At 35.7% G+C, this 21,642-nt stretch overlaps 1 protein-coding gene across 1 annotated transcript in view; it reads left to right on the top strand.

Moving 5' to 3' along the window:
* The window catches only part of adamtsl1.2.L (ADAMTS like 1 gene 2 L homeolog), a 189,656-nt gene that overhangs the window by 73,111 nt on the left and 94,903 nt on the right, over positions 1-21,642 (top strand). Inside the window, exons 6-9 of the mRNA XM_041563588.1 lie at positions 8,135-8,209; positions 10,343-10,500; positions 15,800-15,911; positions 18,050-18,188. Of these exons, the coding sequence (XP_041419522.1) occupies positions 8,135-8,209; positions 10,343-10,500; positions 15,800-15,911; positions 18,050-18,188 (484 nt within the window). The remainder of the gene's footprint in view (positions 1-8,134; positions 8,210-10,342; positions 10,501-15,799; positions 15,912-18,049; positions 18,189-21,642) is intronic.

Consider the following 21,642-nt stretch of genomic DNA (forward strand, 5'->3'; position numbering starts at 1 on the left):
CTAGTTTAATGAGAAATAAATGGAGAATAAAAATGCCAGTTCTTATAGTCGTTATGCTCAAAAGTTATCTTTGGTGCACCATTCTTAAAGGCCTGTGCCCTCACACATTAGTAAAGTACAGAATTATATGTTTGCACACAAAATGCGCTGTTCATGCCACTACTTGTTGTGTGCGCTGCCAATGTTCCCTAGAGGGTACAGTATATTGGTTGTGAGCCATAGCACATAAAATAAAATGTAAGACAGGACTGCCTAACTGGCATTGAGATTATATAGCTTAAGGATGGCATGTTTGATACTACAAGTGGGATGGTTTTATTTTCCATGATAGTGCTTTACCAAATAGATTTTTAGGTTAGAAGTCTGGGCAAGATGAATAAATGTAGTAGGCTTTTTTTAGGGAGCCTTTCATTTGCTTAGGTTTGCGGTTTGTGTTTTAGCCATTAAAAAGCAACTGTGTTGTGTATCCATATGGCTGTAATTGTGTTCTAAATCAACTTATTTTTGCTGAAGTGTGACTGAGGAAAACTGTTGCCATCCAAGGTGTGTTTAGCCACAAATATTTTTCCTAGTAATCTTTCCAAGGGCTTGCGCCGATGGACTCCCACATCTGTTTGCATTCCCACAAGCATTGTTTTGATGTGAACAGACAAGTTCTGCTGAGTTTGCATTCAGTTTTACTTGGGTTTTAGCAAGATAATAACTTACATATAATATGTATGTTTTAATTAGCCTTTTATTCTCAAATGAGTTGTAACGCAGGGTCAGATTTGTCTGGAGGCTGTTTGCCAAGCAAAATATTTAAAAGTAACAGGATGTATACTAACAAAACAGTAATGAGAAAATCTTTGTAAAAAAATGATTGTCCACAGGAATGGCTAAACCACACAGCTGTATGTTGTGTTTCCCCTCTGCAAGGCAATGTGAGAAGGAGCAAAGCTTTTACAAATCACCACCACCACACCTAGAAATATTAGTAAAGCTATTGTTTGACTTCTGTTGTGATAAAGACAGTGGGGCTAGCGTACTGATATAAGTGCTAAACTGCAAGAGTTTCCAAAAGCAGCAAGTAAGCAAAACTATGGGCAACCCCACTGAAGCAGTTAATTACCTATTTTAGTAAGTCAGCTCCAACTGCTATGTACCTTTCATAGGCTGTAAGATCTTTGTAACTATGTATTTAAACCCATAGCCCTTATTTCTCACTCACCTTACATAGAATATGAGGCTTCCATTGGCATTCTACCTACTCTCTTCTTGCCTTTTAAGGCTTTGCTTCAAAGTACTATATGAAGTCTTTTCATATTTTATTATGCCTTATTATGTTACGGAAAAGGCATGAGGTATATGATAAACTGTTCGGTTTTTAGTTTATGTTCGGTTTTTAGTTTAAAAGTTAGTGGTCCATTTGTCTGAAATAAAAATAGGACTGCTACTGTATGTGCTCCTATTACTAGTCTCATAGGTGATACATTATCTCTCCATTATTGATTTGTTTTATATGGTTACGGTTTGTTGTGGTCACTTAGTAGATCACTTTACCTAAAAGGGGGGCAGCAGAATTGCATTTTTTTTATAATTAGGCTGTCGGATAAACACCTAATGAATGGTCCTGATCTCCACAAACTGAAACCTTATTTCCCCTTCCCTCCATAAGGATTACTTGAGAAGTCCGAGAATATCTTTTGCATGTTGCCATGGAGTCTACTTTAATTTTTGTTGTTTTTGTTACTGAAGTGGAGTTACTTTTTACTTAGATGTGATTTCTTTACTATTAAATTGTGCCAGTTGTTCTCCATGTTATGTTTTTAATTAAGCTTGCTAGAAAGTTTGACAGTCATTAGGCTTCAAGTATTTTAAAGTTAACTAAGCTTTACAATTGCCTCGTCTTCTTTTTCCATGCCTTAACCTGAATAACTGAATCTAGTAAATAACTCCTTAGGGTGAAGCAGTGACAGGGGGAGTGAGGCCAATTGAAGGGTTTTTATGGGTGATCAGGCAGGAACAAACCTAACATCGCCATGTACAATGGCAAGCCTCAGTTGGAGTGGTCTAAAGGTCAGTGCTTTTGTCCTCTGGTTCAGTGTAAACTTGCCTGAATACCAATAGTATTTTTAAAGTGATGGAATAATGGTCTGGCACTGTCTTCCATGCTTTGGGCTAGGACCTAAAATGAACAGGCACTCTTGGAAATCCACAGGGCCACAGATATAAAAGTAAAAACAACTTTCATTGGAAAAAAATAAAATAAAGACCTCTCCCAAGGCCCTATGCGTTTCATGCTCAGCAGGCACTTAGTGATAAGTGCCTGCGGAGTATGGATCTGTAGGACCTCTGGAGATATTTAAATTGTTCCCAATAAAAGTTTATTTTTACTTTTATATCTGTGAACCTGTGTTATTTCCTAGAGTGCCAGGAGACCTACATTTGCCTGTTCATGAAACAGTTACCTGTTGCACCGCCTGGTTTTTGAGAAGTAGGACCCCAAATGAACCCAACTGAACACCTGTGCGAGGTCTGACCCCCAATATCAGTGCCCATCACTAAGGTAGTAGCAGGTGCTGATCATGTTTATACCTTTTTAATGAATACTCATAAATGATACTTTTAATGGGATCCAATCTGGAAGTTGCTGTATTTCTCTTCAGTATTGGCATCCTCACTAATGCTAATTAGCTAATTGGGTAATGAAAGCCATGCCGACAAGATTCCAAAATGAAATCGAAAGTGTTTCTAGAAGAGTAGAGGCTGTTATAGCAAAAAAGGTAGGACCAACTTCATATCAATATCTTTGTGTCCAGATACTTTTGGCCATATAGTTTATATTTATATGGGTTTAGAATGTTTTAGGTGTGTGTTTACTCATTATTTTATAAGTACTGTACATTTAGATGACACTCTTGAAAATGTATTGCATTGCAACCCCAAGTTTACTCTAAGGTGTGCATGGGCAATATTAGTTGATGCTTCCATTTCATAATTTCAAATAGACCCTAGAATGACTATTTATATAACCTGTAATTTTTTTCTTTGGTGGGCAAAAGTATATATTTTTCACATGCATTATTGTTGTCTAAAACTGAAATTACTGCATAGAAAAAATGCCTTGTCGATGTGCAAAGAGTTATAAATGATTGATACTTTTTTTAAATAATTTCATGTAAAACAGTAAATATAGAATCTGCAAAAGTTTTAGGAAACGCTAGTCAATACTATTAAAATACAAATACTGGAAGAAATACTATATTTTAAACATTTCCTGTAGTCAGGATTCTCTGTTCTTGCCTTTGCATTGTTTCCTACAGTTACTGTCAGAACTGAGTTCTTTGAAGACCATTCCAAACCCATCATCATTTTTATTGTATGTATTTTATGGTTATTTCAGAGCTGTTGTTTTGTTAAACTATATAACTGTTTTGAGAAACAGTTTCTTCAATAAGTGTGGGGCATTAGATTTATGCTGATATGTAGCTGATTCCAGTCTTCCACCAGCTCAGGGTTTCCGCTGTTTAATGCCCCCCCCCCCCACAAGAATTATTTTCAGTTGAATTCATAAAAGATGAAGTGATTTTACTTTGTAATGAAGAATTTTGTGTACAGATTGACCAGGGGTTCCTAAACCTACTCCAGAAAACACTATCCTCAGTATGACTAACTTATTACAGTGACTTGTCCACTGGTACATATGTAGATTTTGCCTTCTTTATTAATAAAATAACTTCAATACATTGGACTGGGAATTGGGAAAAAACCTGATAAAACTGAGCGAAAACCTGAATTATACAATTTTTTCTGACTTTTTTCCTGAATCTCTCCATGTTTTTAGGGTTTTGCCTGAAAACCCCAAATTTATCGGGCTAAACCCAGTGCAAACCGCGATATCTCCAATAAGACTCCCATTGACTTATTGATGACCTGTAAAGGTCTGGCTTTTTGCAGCATCAGGGTATAATCAATTTTTGAAAAAAAATTTGCCCCAAAAAATAACACGTGTGCTCACTGTATAGTTTAGGTGCCATATGTTAGGAAATATAGGGGGGAAGGAGGGTACCCCCAAAAAAATTTACATTCTTTTTCAGCTTATCACCCTTAAAAAAAGGAAAAGACGCCAGCATTTTTTTGGGACTTAGAAAATATTTAAACTTTTTTTTTTAAGCAAACCATATCTACTCAATTGCACTTCGCCTGGTCTGAGGTGGCGAAGGCAAGTCTGGCGCAAGAGGTGACATTCAGTAAAATGCGCAAGTTAGTGAATTAGCGTAGTTATGTCCCTTCACCATAGCGCGACTTTGCCTGACGTAAGGGTGCGAAGTAGTGCTAGAGTAGGTCCACTTCGCTAGCAAATTTAGTAAATCGGCGAAGTAACAAAATGACGTCACGCTGGCGAATTTGCGCTAGCTTTAGCCGCTTTGCGCTTTAGTGAATTTGCCCCATAGGCTTGAAAATATATTCTGTGGGGAAGCGTAAACATAAAACTCCTGGTGCAGAATATCCAGATACGTATGTGCTAAGTAAAAAGTGCAAAAAACACATCCACCGTGTCAGTAACCCCACTAATAAAGGTAATAAGAAACCTCTCTGGAGAGAATACCTACTCATCAGATTTAAGAGGTATATAGTCCAAACACAGTTAGTTCAATCTTCGTAACCTCGGATAAAACAAAGATAGGAACACCATAAAGTGAAGTATAGCTTTTTAATTGTTCATTAAAAGTCCACAATATTAATTCCACTACACGTTTCACGTGGTGCGCCATGCTTACTCAGGAGGATATGTGCCATTCCCATGTGGTTGCCCTTAAAACGCAAACATATATTCTTAAATTGGTTAAACTATATCAGCAAATTTTGCAGACCTGGAATGTGTATGCATTTGGCACTAGATCTCAAACACTAGGGGGCACATTTACTAATGGTCGAATTTCGAAGTTAAAAAACTTCAAAATTCGACCATCGAATTTGATACTTCGATAGTCAAAGTATTTATTCGATCGAAAACAGCCATTTCGATCAAAGTAAAAATTGTTTGTTCGATCGATTAAATCGCTCGATTTGAACGATTTTTAAAAAAAATACTTTGACTTCTAAATACTTAGCCAAATACTGGCTATAGGTTCTAGGAGGTCCCCATAGGCTAACGTAGCAATTCTGCAGGTTTAAGGTGGCGAAGTGTCAAAGTCAAAGTTTTTTTTAAAGAGACAGTACTTAGATTTTCGAATGGTCGAAGATTCAAATTTTTTTTCAATTCGAATCGAAATTTGGTCTATTCAATGGTTGAAGTATCCAAAAATTACTTCGAGATTCGAAGTTTTTGAATTCGAAAATTGACTTCAAATTCACTTCGACCCTAAGGAGCAAATTTATCAAAATGGGAGTTTAGAGTATAATAAATAAAAAAACTCACCCACATTCTTTTCATTCCTATGGGATTTTTAGAATTGCATTGATAAATGCGTTTCTAAAAACCCCATAAGAATAAATAGAACATGGTTGAGTTTTATTTATTAAGCTCTAAACTCCCATTTTGATAAATTTGCCCCATAATGTTACAGTGGAAAAGGGGAAGGAAATTTGATGAGCTCTTATTTCTCACTGTGCACCATACAAGATGGAGTGAATGGCTGGCATGCTTCTGTTTCACATAGGGACTCATATAAGCCCTGCAAACAGCTCACTGTTTTTATGTTTCCGTAATTCAAGACAAATGCAGTGGCTTACAATCAGGGGCAGTGTAAAAAGTTTAAAGCCAGTCTTGGACGAGTGCATGAAACCTGCAAAACTTCTAACCAGCAGAACTCATTTGGGAGCCTTGTAAATACAAGTGCACATACTGACTATCTCAGAAATCAAGAGCGCTGGTTCTTTTAGGATGCTTTTTGACCTTTCAGTGTCAGAGTATTTTAGAAAAAGATGCTTTTAATTATGCCATTTCCTTACGTGATCAGAATCTGTGTTTCCAACTCAGCAAAAAGAAATGTTTAAATTTTTAACCACATTCTTTTTTTTGTATGTGTAAACTGAGAATGCTCTAGAATTCTGCCATAGGCTATATACTAGATGTGTGAGCATCATTAACTACAGAAATCTGCCTGTAACTGTTCCTTTGCCTCTGAACACACTTAAGCTGGCCATAGATGTAAAGATTTTTAAAAGATCAGATCCTGATCGTGAGACCACGATCTTCTCGGAACGATCGTACGATCGTACGAATTTACCATCAACTAAAAAGACCAATTTGGCAGGAAAACAAAGGGGAGCTGCCTGCTTGGCCCTGCAAACATAGATAGATTGCACTGGGACCGACAAATATTTTTTGACCTGGCCGATCAATTTCCTGACAGATGTCGGCCGAAAAATCTTAAGATGTACGATCGTTCGAATACCACTAACCGCACGATAATTTCGAAGGATTGGTCGGACTTCCCTAAAATCGGTCGTTCGGCAAGAAGAATCGTCGCGTCTATGGGGACCTTTATAGGAATAGTTTTTTTATGGTTCTTGTGATTGAATAATTGGTTCTTAAAGTAATAGTGTCATGCTCATATAATTGATAGCAATATGTTTATACCGCTATAAGTAAGGGCGAGCACAGGCTAAAACAGCAATTTGGCAGGTTTAAAGTGGCGAATAGTGGAATTCAATTTTTTAAAGGGCCAGAACATGATAAATTTGAAATTTAAATTTTTTTAAAAACTCTAACCGAATTTTAACAATTCCCTAGTCGAATTACACTAAAATAAACTCGAAAATTCAAATTTTTAGATTCAAAATTGGAATTTTAACTTCGACCCTTGATAACTCTGCCTCTAAGTAAATAATAATTGACAAAAATTCTGCATCAGTCCCTGTATAACTAAGCTTGGACTTTAGGAATCCTGAGCAAGCTTGACATTCACAGGTTATGTATTACCTAATGTTTGTTCTTCCTTTGTAATACTATGCGTGGCATGTAATCCAAACCAAAATGCACTTGGTTTTCATTTTTTTATTATTTGTGGTTTTTGAGTTATTTAGCTTTTTATTCAGCAGCTTTCCAGTTTACAATGTCACCAATTTGGTTGCTAGGGTCAAAATTACCCTAGCTACCATGCATTGATTTGAATAAGAGACTGGAATATGAATAGGAGAGGCCTCAGTAACCTAACTAGCCTGGAATCAGTGGTGCGCGAGCTGCCGGGGGGCCCAATCGCACCCCCTGCTCCCCTGGTAGTTGTGCCACTGGAGGCCGTGAATAGAAAGACGAGTAATAAAAAGTAGAAAGAACAATACATTGAACAAGAACAAAACATTAGTTGCCTTGCAGAGCATTCCATTTTTTAAATGGTGCCAGTGATCCCCCTTTGAATGCTGGAAAGAGTCAGAAGAAGAAGGCAAATAATTGAAAAACTATAAATAATAAAGGATGAAGACTAATTAAAAAGTTGTTTCGAATTGGACATTCTATGACATGCTAAAAGTTACCTTTAAGGTAAACCATCCCTTTAATGAGATAAAGCATTTGAGATTTGGGAGCTAATCCGAAATAATATCTGCCTGCAGTTTTTATATTTTTAACATTGAACGAGCCGTAGCCTTTGAAGTTTCCTGCATTTCGCCATCTTCTGTGGGTTACATTTTCAGTTGGTCACTGTCATCTGTTGTTGAACAAGTAATATCATTTATATCCATAACCAGGTCTCAATGCATTTGCCTTAAATGTGTTTGCAGTTGTACTTGCCATGTTTTTTTTTTTTTTCTTTTCTTATCTTTTTTAGAGCAGAATAAAATGGAGTTTATGTTCTGTACAAGTTCTGTCATCATAGTTTAGATAATGATATTTTATATATACAAACAGTACATATACATTTATTAACTGTGGACATACATAGTTTAGTGAGAGGAAACAAAATAAACAAACCATATTCCTGGCAAGGAAACTGATGGATTGTAGAGCAGCAGTCCTGAGCTTCAGATACCATCACAGCAGCCAAGATGGAGCAGTAAGAGAAAGATAGTGCTCAATGGTTCCCCTGTGCATTGTGATAGAATTCAGAAAACGTTAAATGAGGGTGATATGAAATCAGAGCACTGTAAAATGATACAGTTAAATGATGAGTGAGCACTATTGTAATATCTATTTTGATTTCCTTGTTAGCGGATGATACTGTGGTCGTTATCCCCTATGGAAGCAGACATGTCCGTTTGGTACTGAAAGGGCCGGATCACTTGTGTAAGTAAAAGTATTTAACATTCTATCTGACACTGAAAGGTACTGGGAGACTTGGGATCATTATTATTTGGACACTGTGTGGGACTTGGTGTTTTTTTCTATATTCTTGGTGTACTTTAGATCAGTGACTCCCAGTGCTGTTCCCCTGGGGAGTCCTGGGTAAGTGAGTTGCTCAATCTGAAGGTCAGTTGGGAAGACATTTGGGGAGAGTACCTAAAATATTATTTGCCACCCTAGGTTTTCTTAGAACTATAGCCAAAAGTCTAATGCAGCTATATTTTCCTTTCTATAAACTTGTTATAAGGTAAAGGGCCCTTTCTAAATGCTGAACCTCCAAGAGGGCTTTGCACTAAAAAAAATTCAACAACTCCTGATGTAGATAATACTGGAATATTTCAGCTCTGACATCAGATAGATACAATCATTAACATTACAGTATATTGTGCATACTATAAATTTATAAATATTGGAACTCATATACAGAATCATTATCCAAAAGTGAGGCTACTATTATAAGGGCCAATTTGCACCAGTCAGTTACCCGTATCAACCACAGATCTTTTGCTAAAAAAAGTAGTAGACTAATCAAAATGACTTGCTGATTGGTTGCTATGGGTAGCTGCACTTCTCAGTGGGATTGCATTGCAGATTTTTATTAATATGATCCGAAAAGAGATTTTGAATATGTTAAAAAAAAGCGAACATTCTTTAAGGCACTGCTTTGTTGTTCTAAAGTGAGGGAAAACCAACACGCTAAATTATTTGACAACACATTGTTTAAACTGTGATCTGTAGAAACCAGATCTATGAACAACTATGTTGGAGGTCGAGATACAAGCAGGTATCCCATTCCCTCAGGACACACAACCCCCAGCATTACTGATGGGGGTATTTTATTTTGAAACATTTTGGAAACGTAAACAAAAACTTCACAAGATATTCTGGCTAGTGACAGTAAACGTCTCAAAAACTTGAAGAGAGATTTATTGAAAGATAAACGGAGCACTCCATGAGGGAAATTCTTTTACTTGAACCAAAACTGGTGTATGTGTGTTGGGGGGGTGGACGGAATCCTCTCAGCACACAATTGGTACAAAGTGTAACTTTTCTGCCAGATCTCTGTGAGGAAGGAAATGGTGTGTGAGTAAAGCAGAATGGAAATCATATACTTGACAGCAGAAGGTTGAATGCCATATGGAACTGTGTGTGGAACATTATAAGATGTCAATCAATATTTTTCTGTAAGTCAATGTATATGCATTAATAAAATTTCCTAAGAGGAGCAGCCATTAATTATCAAAAAATTTACCTGCAAATAGAGGAAGAAGAGGGCAGTAATTAAATCAGGCAGATGGCATAAGGGAGGGAGAGTTGTGGAATTTCTGCTAGAAGGACCAAACCTCTCTGGCAGGGATGGAATCTAAATACACTGAATTTTGTAATGGCAGCTGTTCGATTTATGCATTCATTCCCATTTGGCATTCTTGAATAGCACATTTTCTGGGGATTAGCACCTTGTAATCACTTGAGTCTGTCAGATAGCTGCAAGGCAAAGGCTAAATATTCCCCCAGTTTACATGTAGCAAATAACATGTAGTCGGTAGTCATGGCCCATGACAAAAACCTCGAACATAAGTATTAGCAGTTTCATAGTAACAATATTTTTTCTCCAGTTTGCTTTCATTATAAGATAAGATGGCAGTGTTAAGCAAAAAAACAAGAAAACAATTAATGGCAAAAAGCTGATGGCTTAATTATATACCTGAAAGTAGAATTTGTAACACAAATGCCAGCATGTATAGCTTTCTGGATCCTGGCTAAGCTGGTCCTAAACACAAGCTCTTTTTGAAACTAAAACCAAGATGGCCTTTTGAGGTGCCAATGACCAGAATTTTGTACCCAAACCTATATAACTGTGCTAGTAGGACACAGACATTTTCAAAGATTTCATTCTAAAGTTTAAAGTTAATTGCTGTGAAATTGGTTTTAAAAGTATAAAACACTATTTATAACTTTGTTGTTATTCACCAGTCTTAAATGGAAACCCAAGTAAAGACAGCCTTTTACTTTGATTCTTAATCAGGTGTTTCCCACTTTTATGATTTTATCTCACTGTGTCTTTTATATTTCCAGATTTAGAAACCAAAACATTGCAAGGTGTAAAAGGAGAGAATAGCCTCAGTAACACTGGCTCCTTCCTTGTGGATAACACTAGTATAGACTTTCAGAGGTTTCCTGATAAAGAAATCCTAAGAATGGCCGGCCCTCTTTCTGCAGACTTCTCTGTAAAGGTAAGTTGCAAATAAACCTATTTAAATCTAAAGGGGTAGTAAACCTATAAAGTTTTGTGTTTTTTGAGCTATTTAGCTTTTTGTTCAGCAGCCCTTCAGTGTGGAGTATGAGCAACTGGTTGTAAGCGTGCTTTAACCTAGCAACCATGCCGTTGTTTAAATGAGAGACTGGAAGATGAATGATGGAGAGGGTTTAAAAAGAAAGATAAGTATTAAAAAGTAACAATGACAATAAAATTGTAGCCACACACAGCAACACTTTTTTTGGCTGCTGGTTTAAGTGACCCCCATTTAAAGACTGGAAAGAGATTGTTTTTGCAATTGTAATAAACACATTTGTAATTACAGTACTCATTTATGTTGTTCAGGTTGTATTAACAACTGCTCTGGAGTTTCATGACTCTCTGAGCTTTGAAGGTACCAATAAGACATATACTTGAACCTCCATGCTTTAAATGGATACAACACATGAATCTAGAATTTAGTAAGAGCCCTAGATGATTTCCTATGCAATAAAATTGTGAGAAAAAAAAACGTGAGAGAACTGTGCTGTTGGAGGGTTCTTTGCAAAAGAAAAGGGACAAAAAGCAGTCCACATTCAAGATTAGGTAGGCAGATTGTTTCCAGCCTCCTGGGAATTTAAGCAGTGCCTTTTCAATGCCAAAGAAACCTTAGCAGTTACCAATATGTGCCTTATGTGATAAAGAACAAGAGCTACAGCCTAATTCATCATGTTGTTCTTCAACCACAGAATTGCTAGGTACAGTAGTTCAGCTATGGAAAGTAGTTGGCACTTAGACCTGAGTTGTTTCCCGCACAGTTATGCTGTTTGGATTGTTTAAGGTAATCTAAAACATATTGCTGTAGGAAACATATACGTTCGATTAGAACCACAAGAAAAAAAAGCAACATTTGGGAATCACAATAAAAAAGAAAGCATTTTTGCAAAGGTCATAAAGACCTTCAGCTGGCTTTAGACATGTAGCTGTAAGTCTTGTATAGAGTCCAAGGTTTTTCTGGGGTCAAGAAATGTATGTTCTGTATATATGAGAGCTCTTCAGTATAATTACATGCTAAATTTAAAAGATGCAATGTATCATTCATCAAGTCAGGTTGGCTTGATGAAAAAGCCCACTCATTAAAAAATGCGACCACCTAATGACAGGAAATAATATATAGAGTTCATGTTGTTATAGTTAAATCACTTTGCACCTTAGCTTTGAAACTAAATTCACATAAAAATGAAAAATGGTAGGTTCATGTAATGAGCAGTGTTATGGGGAACTGACTAGGCACCTAGCGAGTTGCCCAATTAAACCAGCATTGCACCTTTTCTTGTGATGACAGTTCTTTCTTGACATCCCAGTTCAATGCATCACAAAAATAGAATAAACATGAAAAGTATGCATTTTCTCAACAAAATCCACTAAATTTGCTCCTACAAGCTGAACCCAAATCAGTAGACACGCATACAAGATGTGGAAAGTAGTGAATGGGCTTTTCTCTACCCCAGCAGAGAAAATTACCATTGTGTAATTAGCCAAAGGTTTCTGGAGCTTATAGTCCAATAAATGCTAAAAATTCAGATATTCCAGATCCCTATGATAAATGAAGTGAACCATTTTATTTACATTATTTTCTCCTCCTCAGTCCTCTTGAATATATTTGTTTTTTAACCATGATAAATAAGAAAATGGCTGTGTATAATAATGAAATAAACAACACAATACAAAGGACGTTGAGAATATAAAGCATGTTCTTTGATAACAGAAAATAAAGCCATAACTCATGTTCATCTGAGAAAACACTTAGGCACATCATAGAATTAGGGATGCACCGAATCCGAACCAAACGCAAAAAAGTCATAAAATTTCTAACCATACATACAGTGCACAGTTCTCTTTTGCCCTCTTTTCCCTGATTTACATATGCAAATTAGGGTTCCGATTCTGTATTAGGCTGGACCTTTCACAAAGGCTTTGGGATTTGGCTGAATCCTCAAATAGTGGATTCGGTCCATCCCTACATAGAATAAAATAGTTATTTCAGACAACCTCGAACCGGCTTTTTAAAAAATATATATGGGGGAATATAACATGTTTCGCTTGTGCAAAAAAAAAAAAACGCGTGCAAACTTTAGCAACCTTTTTTTGCATCCTTTTTGACTAAAGTCCTCAACGACTTCAACGTTTGCGAAGTTTTGCAAACATTCGCAGTGTTTGTAATTACAGTCTTTTTAGCTACAACATTTTTAACTTAACTCCAGAGCAGGTGTTAATGCTAAACCTTTGCTTAACACTAATGTAATATTTGCCAGCAACTGATTTTATATTGTGAGCAGTGCTAAACATTAAAGAGGACGCCATTTTAAATAACGCTTGAGACTTTTAACAACATTCCCCCTTAAATTTTAAAAATCAAGACGGCAAATACTAGCCTTTCAGAGTTTGTCTTCAAGTTTTTATGCAAATACTCTGCTTGCCCACACACAGTTAGCCAACTTTTTTTTATTCCTCTGGTTTTAGAAACCATTTCCAGAGAGCTACACTAAAGGTCATCTAATTGCTGATTGAAATTCAGCGCCCCAGAGAAGAAGTAGAATTTGTCTCACTCTCCTGCTTGAAATGCTGGAGAATATTAAACAGTGAGTGTAACGTGAGAGCCTCTATGCACGAGACTCTTAGGCATTGTGGGAGAGCACAAGGACAAGTTCAGGGGTGAATACAAAGCCTTGCCAAGATTGGAAATAATAAAGCATGCAGGGGAATTGAAATGATGATAATATTTATATGTTGTATAATGCTTGTCATCACTTCCAGACATACATTAGAACAGTCTTCAGCAAAAATGCATATCCTTTATTTCTGTAAGAAAAATTCTCAGAGTATAGAGTCCCATACTATCTATTAACATTCATGTGTTGAGCTTTTTTACTTTTTTTTTAATACTGTGACTATCAATGAAAAACAGAATGCATTACCTAAAATATATTTCATTTGCCTTCACAACTTGCCTTGCTTTGCTAAAGGGTTACATGCTTAATATGTCAATCAACACAGGCCTTATGTATGTAGTAGTATTACAGTGCATAATACCATAGTAATAACAGTCATCTGGTTACTACCACATTAAGAAAGTATCCAAAATACTGGTCTAGTGTTGCATGTTCCTGATGTGAGAATGTTGTATAAATTGCTTAAATACATGGCAATGTAGCTCTCATTATACCACATTCTGGATTACATACCTTTTGCATAATAAAGGCTCACATCACCGACACTCAAATTTATCTACGGTGAGACTACAGTCGTGACAGCTATGCAGTCATTCCTTTAGGGGTTAACCTTTCCATCAACAGTTGACAGTACAACAATCTAAGAATGCAACAATGAGATCCTGCTAGGTGGACATTTTTATCTATTTATATTTAAACATTTCAGAATCTAAGATTACTTGAAAGAGAGAGAATATTCTTGGAAAACATATTTAGCCACCCACACGAGTTTTCCGTAGATATTGTTTCTCAACTGTTAACTGTGACATTTCTTTATCTGTAAAGTATGAAAGGACAGACCACTACTGCTTACTCTTGAAATAACTCCCACCAGAAACAACCAGAACCACAAAACATAGTTCTTAATTTAGAATTAATGGCGATCTTGCGTCTGCTGTCACTATGTAATGAGAGTGACAAATGAGTATTAAACATGTTTATGATAAGATATCATAAGTGCCTTTAGCTAATTGTACATTAAAGTGCAATTTCACTCTTCCAGATACATAGATATATATTTTTATGCAATAAAAGCTCAGTGTTACATTTGGCAGATGTTTGCTCTGCACATTCCTCAGATATTTGTGCCTTTCAGGTTCTAATGCAGGCTTGCCACTGCTTTTCAGAGAGGCTGCCAATCATTTAGAAATAAGTCTGGGATTCCAGTTCTAAATATTTGGCCCATTACACCTAGAGAAGGCCACTAATGCCAAGCTGGGTGGTGACATATACATGTTCACATCATGTGAGCAGTGTATATAAAATGCTTCCCCAGCTGGGCTGTTTGGTTATTGTAGGAGGTGGAGAAGTGAGAAAATCTGTTTAAGGAAGGAAAAGAGAGCAGGTTAATAATTTGGCCTCCCTGGTTTGTCTGTGTATTCAGAAATCAAAGACCTCTAGTTAAACAAAGTAATTATGTTTAAGTAAACTAGAGGTTGTACTGGCTTTTAAATAGCCAGCAATATAATGAAAGAAAAAAGAAGATTGCCGCATGCTGGCAAAAAAAGACAATACGATTTTATTTAAATAAAATACAATGTAATATATAACACAGTCATGATTTATTCATGCTGAAAACCAAAAAAAAATCCTCACAATATGGCACAAATAAAAGTAAAATCCTTTTTTGGGAGGGATCCCAATTGAATTGGGCCATATTCTGCTGTCTTGCCCTTTTTTTTAAAAAAAAAAAAGACTGCTGTCCCTAATGTGTATTGTTTTGTCTTTTGATCGTATTCTATCTTACTTCCTAACCTGGGCATATATGCCATCTTTTCCCATTTTTAATTGCTAAAAATGTCCACGGTCAGACCACTCTAATATGACCAATAAAGAGCTGCATTCTCTCTCACACACAGGGATGCAACCAGTCAAATGCCTAACCCCAGTGTCGGACTGGGACACCAGGGGCCCACCCAAAAACCTTTGACTAGGGGCCCACCAATTAATCTTAGACCAGGGGCCCACTCTTAGTACTATTATTCTTACTTTCCTCACTCATCTATTCTCCTTTTCTTTACATACTATAATCTATTATTCCATCTATTTAGCCACTTTGATCTCATAGAACTAGGGAATGGCCATGAAATAGGTCAAATGTTTAGCAGCATGAGGGCCCACTGACACCTTGGCCCACCGGGATTTTTCCTGGTATCCCTGTGGGCCAGTCCGACACTGCCTAACCCCTCCTTAATCTTGCACCTAATTTAATCAGGGCCAGTGAGAGGTGGTAATCCATGGCAAATTATAAATGGTTTGGTAATCATTTGCATTTATCAACATATAAATGGAGCACTCAAAAAAACATGTAAGTCACCAGGAAAATATGTTAAAAACAAAATAACTTTATTGACGCAACACCTCTAGAGCCTTGGGTTTCATGTTTCACAAGTACAAAGGCTTACATCTGCATTTAATCAAATATCAATAAAGTTATACAGATAAAGTTTCTTAAATAGATTAAATTTACAAGATTTCAAAAAGTTTAGGTGAACATCTTCTTACTGCCAATCATTATTCTTTTAGGTCCATTACGCTGGAGCAGCCGACAGTGTGGTACAGTTCATTTTCTACCAACCCATTATACATCGATGGAGAGAGACAGACTTTTTCCCCTGCTCAGCTTCATGTGGAGGAGGTAATAAAAAGGTTGTATTATGAACTGTTTTAATAAAAAATAAATACAATTCTTTGATAGAAAAAGTACTTTTGTCACAATATACGGAAGATATTCGTATTGGCTGAGGCTTTTCAGTTAGTGTGATTTGTGAGAATTCAATTATAATATAAAGTTTAGATTTTAACTTTCCTGCAAAGTAGGAATACATTCCATCCAAACAAATTCCAGTATAGGTACGGTATATAATATCTGAAAACTCAATATCCAGAAATCTTCAAAATAATCTATTTAGACAAGCAATTGCTCATTTTTTATGGATTTGCTTTTCCTCTACACTAATTAGACATTGCCTCGTAATTGATGATAATTAAGCTAGCATAAATCCATACAAAAATACTATCCCATGTTTAAAAGTTTGCTAGTAGCTTTTATGCATGGGTTCAAACTTATATCAGGTAACCCCAATGTCAATAGATTATAGATTTAATACCCGTATAACATTATTTTCTACAGCTGCTTATTTTTCCACAATGCATGGGATCAATATGGGGTTGATAATCTGCTCTATATCTTTCTAGTTATAAAAACAATAGACATAATACAGTGCATATTATATACATGTCAAATTATTTTATAACAGTTAGGTACAAACAAGGGAAAGTTGTGCTCACCACTAATTTTTAGACCATTAAGGGGGGGGGATTGCAATGAGGCTGTGACCACATTGTTTAAATGGTAAGGCACTTTTTAGTAGCTTAAGGCACAAAATGTCTCAATGTCCTTAATATACTGGTAATGGGTTGAGTATAGAGGACCTTGTATTTGCCAAAAGGTAGGTACATTAAACTTTTACATTAATAGTATGACATCCTGCAAAATAATAAGTCATGATTTGAAAAAATATGTGTGCTATGCTTTCAACGCCTGCAAAGTAATAAGTAGCGTTATGCAAAAATATGTGTGGTATGCTTTCATGTTACTATTATATTACACAATCAACTGGGATATTAGTAAATAGTAAGTAAAATGATGTATTTCTAATGGGCTTTCAAATTAATATTAAATTGCACACAATTGATTTACGTAGGAGTGGAAGTATTGCAAAAGTAATACTAGAGAGGTCACAAAAAATACATTCTAATAATTTAACTTTAATAAGCCCAGTGATACTGGTGTGCTTTTTCTACTAAGCAGCAGAGGAGCAGAAAATATCTGCTGCACCAGTTTCCCTGTATTAAGTGAAATTGCTCATTAATATGGTGCTGGCTCTTGGTGGAATAGATTTACCATTTAATAACACACATGTGGATTTCAGAAAAACTGATTCATTTATACCATTTTTTTTTATTCTGAGGCTATTAAGATGCTTTATAAAGTGGATATGCTTTTGGAATGGAACACCAGGAGAAATTCAAAGAAAGTAAAATAAAGATTGTTGTTATTCTTTATTAAACTCCAACATTGTCTGCAAACTTTACAGAGGGAATTTTTAATAACTTGCATCAGTTTCAGCCCTGTGAAATCTAAAGCTTAAATTCCCTACTGCAGTTACAGCCCACCATACTAGGGTAACTTTAACATGGAGCAAGTTATTTACACTACTGAGAAGTCTGCATACTATATATATATATATATATATCTCATATGAACTGTCCTGGACACAATTTACCAAGTGAGCAAATAAACACAATTATTAACAATTATAAAATGTTGTTAATTAATATGGAATAACAATGACTCACTAAACCCTGGCTGTAAGAATTTTTCATTTGTTTTTAATCGATTTCAAGCATTTTGCAGTATAGTTATATTTAGAAATTATGAAATTAAACATTTGGGGTTTTCATATAATACACAATCTTATTCCATTATCCTTTTGATTGGATGTGTGTTTTATAGGCTCTTTAGCCATGAAAAAAACCCACTAGTCTAGTTGTGCTGACACACCTACATTTCAGGGTGTATCTTCCTTTAAATTAATAACCCCCCCCTAATGCTCCAATATCAACATCTGGATACTCCATGCATGTTAATCCACCCTGAAATCACTGTATCTTTTAAAATTAAACTGGGAATTCATTGTTGCGTGATTTTCTTTAGAAACACATATAAGGTGTTTTTCTTGAAAGAGAAAGTAAAAGAGACTCTAATTGCAGGTTACCAGCTGACTTCTGCTGAATGTTACGATCTAAGGAGTGGGCGTGTAGTAGCAGATCAGTACTGCAACTACTATCCTGAAAACATCAAGCCAAAACCAAAGCTCCAAGAGTGCAATATGGACCCCTGTTTGGCAAGGTCAGCCAATGTGTTTCTTTCTGTCATGTAAAAAAAGCATGATGTGCCCGAACAAATAAGGTAGCATAGTATGAATTCTACATTTCAGAAATGAAGACATGCACATTATTATTGCTATTCTTTATTTGTTTAGCACCCATATATTGCAAAGAACTTTACAGAGATTATCACATCAACTCCATTGCAGCTTATAAGTCACTATAACATTGGTGCACTATGGCCAATTTTATCAGGAACCAGTCAACTTACTGTTACCTGTATGTTTTGCAGTGTGGGCGGAAACTGGAGAAGGAGGGGGACCCACGCCGACAGGGGTGTACATACAAACTTCTTATAGATAGTGCCCCAAACCATTGCACCAATGTCGTTGCTGTTAGATATGTGAAATGGGTTGTTCTTTTATTTACCAACTTGGAGAGAACATTTAATTTGTTCCTTTTATATAAAGTAAAATTGCCTGACTCAAGCACACAAATGGAGGCCTATTTATCAAAGGTCACATTGTAGTGGTTTAAGAGGTTTATTAAACCACAACTAAACTCGCTTTCTCTGAAACAATGAATATCATGACATTTATTAAAAGTTCTGAATAAAAAAAGTAAGAACCAAAAATTATGCTGAACGATCAAAAAAAAAAAATACGAATACCTCTACAACCTCTAAAAATTTTAGATTTTCAGACAATTTATAATGGAAAAAAATTTGATATAAACCAGTCCAATAGGATCAGTCCAGCTTCCATTAACTTATATAGGATCTCGATAACTTTTACCTGGCAAAGGTTTTTGTGGTTTCAATTGTTTTATTGTTAGTAAATGGGCCCCCTGAGTGTTGCATTTGTTTAAGTAGGAAGAAAGGTGTGGCAGTTGCAAATAAAATGTTAATATGTTTTCCATTTTCATGTTCTTCCATATAATAAAAAATGGGCTTCAGTTATTGTTCTATTTCTGTCTTATAGCATACAACCATGTTCCTTTTTTATTATTATTACTTAGCTAAAGTTGTACATAAGTTATTTTATATGGGCTGGACTTTATTTTGACTTTCTTTTCTCTTAGTTCTGTCCTCTTATTACAAAAGTGTTTATATTTTTTGTTGGTTGCATGCCCCCATCTGCATAACTGACCTCAAGTTTGGCCCCACTTTCCACCATATTGCGTAATATTGGTGGTGTATTTTGGTTCTTTCATTCTGAGGATACATAAATTGGTCAGGGAGGGAAGAAAATGAGCAAAGAAAATGAGCGAGGAACAGAAGATGAGGGCAAGGAGACAAGAAAGAGAGCAAAAGACGGATGAACGAATGCAGGGGCATTAGTTCAATCCCATTAAGAATGCAGGTTTTTTTCTAATTTATTTTGTAAATTGAAGTTCTAAAGAGGAAAGAGTTATGCCCTAAATATCTCCATGCAAAATGATGTTAAAAGCCAACAATAAAGATGTAGTACATCCTTGCTGTGTCAGACCAGATGTATGTTAATATCTTACAAAGCAATTGTATCCCCAATATAAGAACATCCATTATCATTTTAGCAAAGTAGTGTCTCTATAAGATCTGTAAGCATAGACTGCCTATTCATCTTTTTACGTAGACCTAATTTAAGTATCTGGCTCCCTGCTATGCTTCAAAAAGGGAGATAACCATAGATGTCAGATATTTCCTGCATTTGGTTGCTTATAGTGGTAACAAAATAACATCCACACTCTGGGATGCATACTCAAAGGAAAGAAAAACATGAACGGAAAGAATAGTCACTTCACAGGCTCCAACAGTGAAGGTGTGTTTGGCTTTTGTATCAAATTCCCAACATTATTGAAAAAAAACATTTTAAAAAGCTTAAACCTTCCATGTGTAATTGTAACACCAAAGAAACCACACGTTGGAATTTTGTACCTTATTTTTCTATTTTTATAACCTACCAGCTATCACCACTAGTTATAAAAAAAGCTGCTTAGAATACCCAGATTTCTTAGGGCAAAATGCTGTTGTAAGGATAACAGTGCCTGGGACCAGTGAAGCTAACCTCTCAGTTTTCTCATGACTGAAGTTATTAGTCCTAAGTGAGATGTGCACAAACCATTAACTCTTACAGATGTTTGGGAATATAAAAAAGCAAACAATCAACACTAGTTGCCTAAAGCATCTCATTTACTTTGACAACAACTGCCCATGAACTTGTATGTTTTCTTCTGGACCATGCGTGCTTAAACAGCATGAATAATTGCTTGATTAGGGATGCTTAATTTGTTTTTCTTTCCTTTTGACTTTGTTCAATGAGTGGGAATACAATTCTAATATGGGGATTTTAAGAATTACATTAGCGTCTTCCTTTCTCTGAAATGGGCTTATGAGTTATTTGATCATGCCAGAAAAAAACTCTAGCTCAGTGCTGTCCAATTTTACAAAATGCCAACAGGGAGCAAAATAGCCCAGTCCAGCAAACCATATCAAAGGAAGAAAGGACCTTGGGGAAAATTCTGCTATGGATTTGGCTAAAATACTGAACAATTGGTTTAAGTATTAAAACAGTCCTGCATCAAAGGTGATGTAGGGGAACAACAATTGTTAAGTTATTATGAAATAGGCAAATAGAATAGGCAAAGCAGCAGTTTTCTTGCATAAGGAAAGTTTCTACAATATTTTGTAATTATTACATTTATTTTGTTATGAATGTATTTGTAAATGTAATTCCTTTAAAAAGCAGTGTCTGATCACATTTTCTGCAAAAGTAGTTTTGATCCCTAAAACAATGTAACAGAAGCCAGCTGATTAACTAACATGGAATAATTCTGATTTCTACTTCAGTGTTTCAGGTGGAAGTCCAGAGAACAAAAAGGGACAAATAAATGCTGTTTTCAGTTGACTGTACATTTGCACATAAAAGTTTTGAATGAATGTACATGGGGACATTGCTTAGAATTTAGTTTTCTGTTATAAAGCAAAACAAAAAAAATGTTGTGAATACAATTTAGGACACTAAGGGGGTAATGTGCTAAACTCAGAATGCAAAAAACACGCAAAATTTGTAATTTTTTTTTATATATAAAATAGAACTTTTAAAAAAATTATGAATTTTTCAGAATTTATTAAACCCTGAGGATGGAAAAGTCTGAATCTGAAAATCCGGATCTCAGACCTGTCGAGGTTGCATATAAGTCAATGGGAGAAGTCCCAATGATTTTTTTGATGTACACTGGGTTACGTGCAATACCCCGAAGTTTTCCGAGTTTTCGGGTGAAAATTCCATAAAAATCATGAAATTCTGATGAAAAAATCAGAAAAAATTGTGAAATTTTTTCCCGCAAAGCAAATTTTCTGGAAAACTATTAATAAATAAGTGTGAAAAACTCTAGCAGATTTGATCAGAGTTTATAGCAGAAAATATTGAGATAAATTCAGGCTTTGATAAATAACCCCCGTAAAGCTCATAAGTACAAACATTGGGTTTTGGTGC

Source organism: Xenopus laevis, chromosome 1L (genome assembly GCF_017654675.1).
Source record: "Xenopus laevis strain J_2021 chromosome 1L, Xenopus_laevis_v10.1, whole genome shotgun sequence".
Classification (NCBI taxonomy): Eukaryota; Metazoa; Chordata; class Amphibia; order Anura; family Pipidae; genus Xenopus; species Xenopus laevis.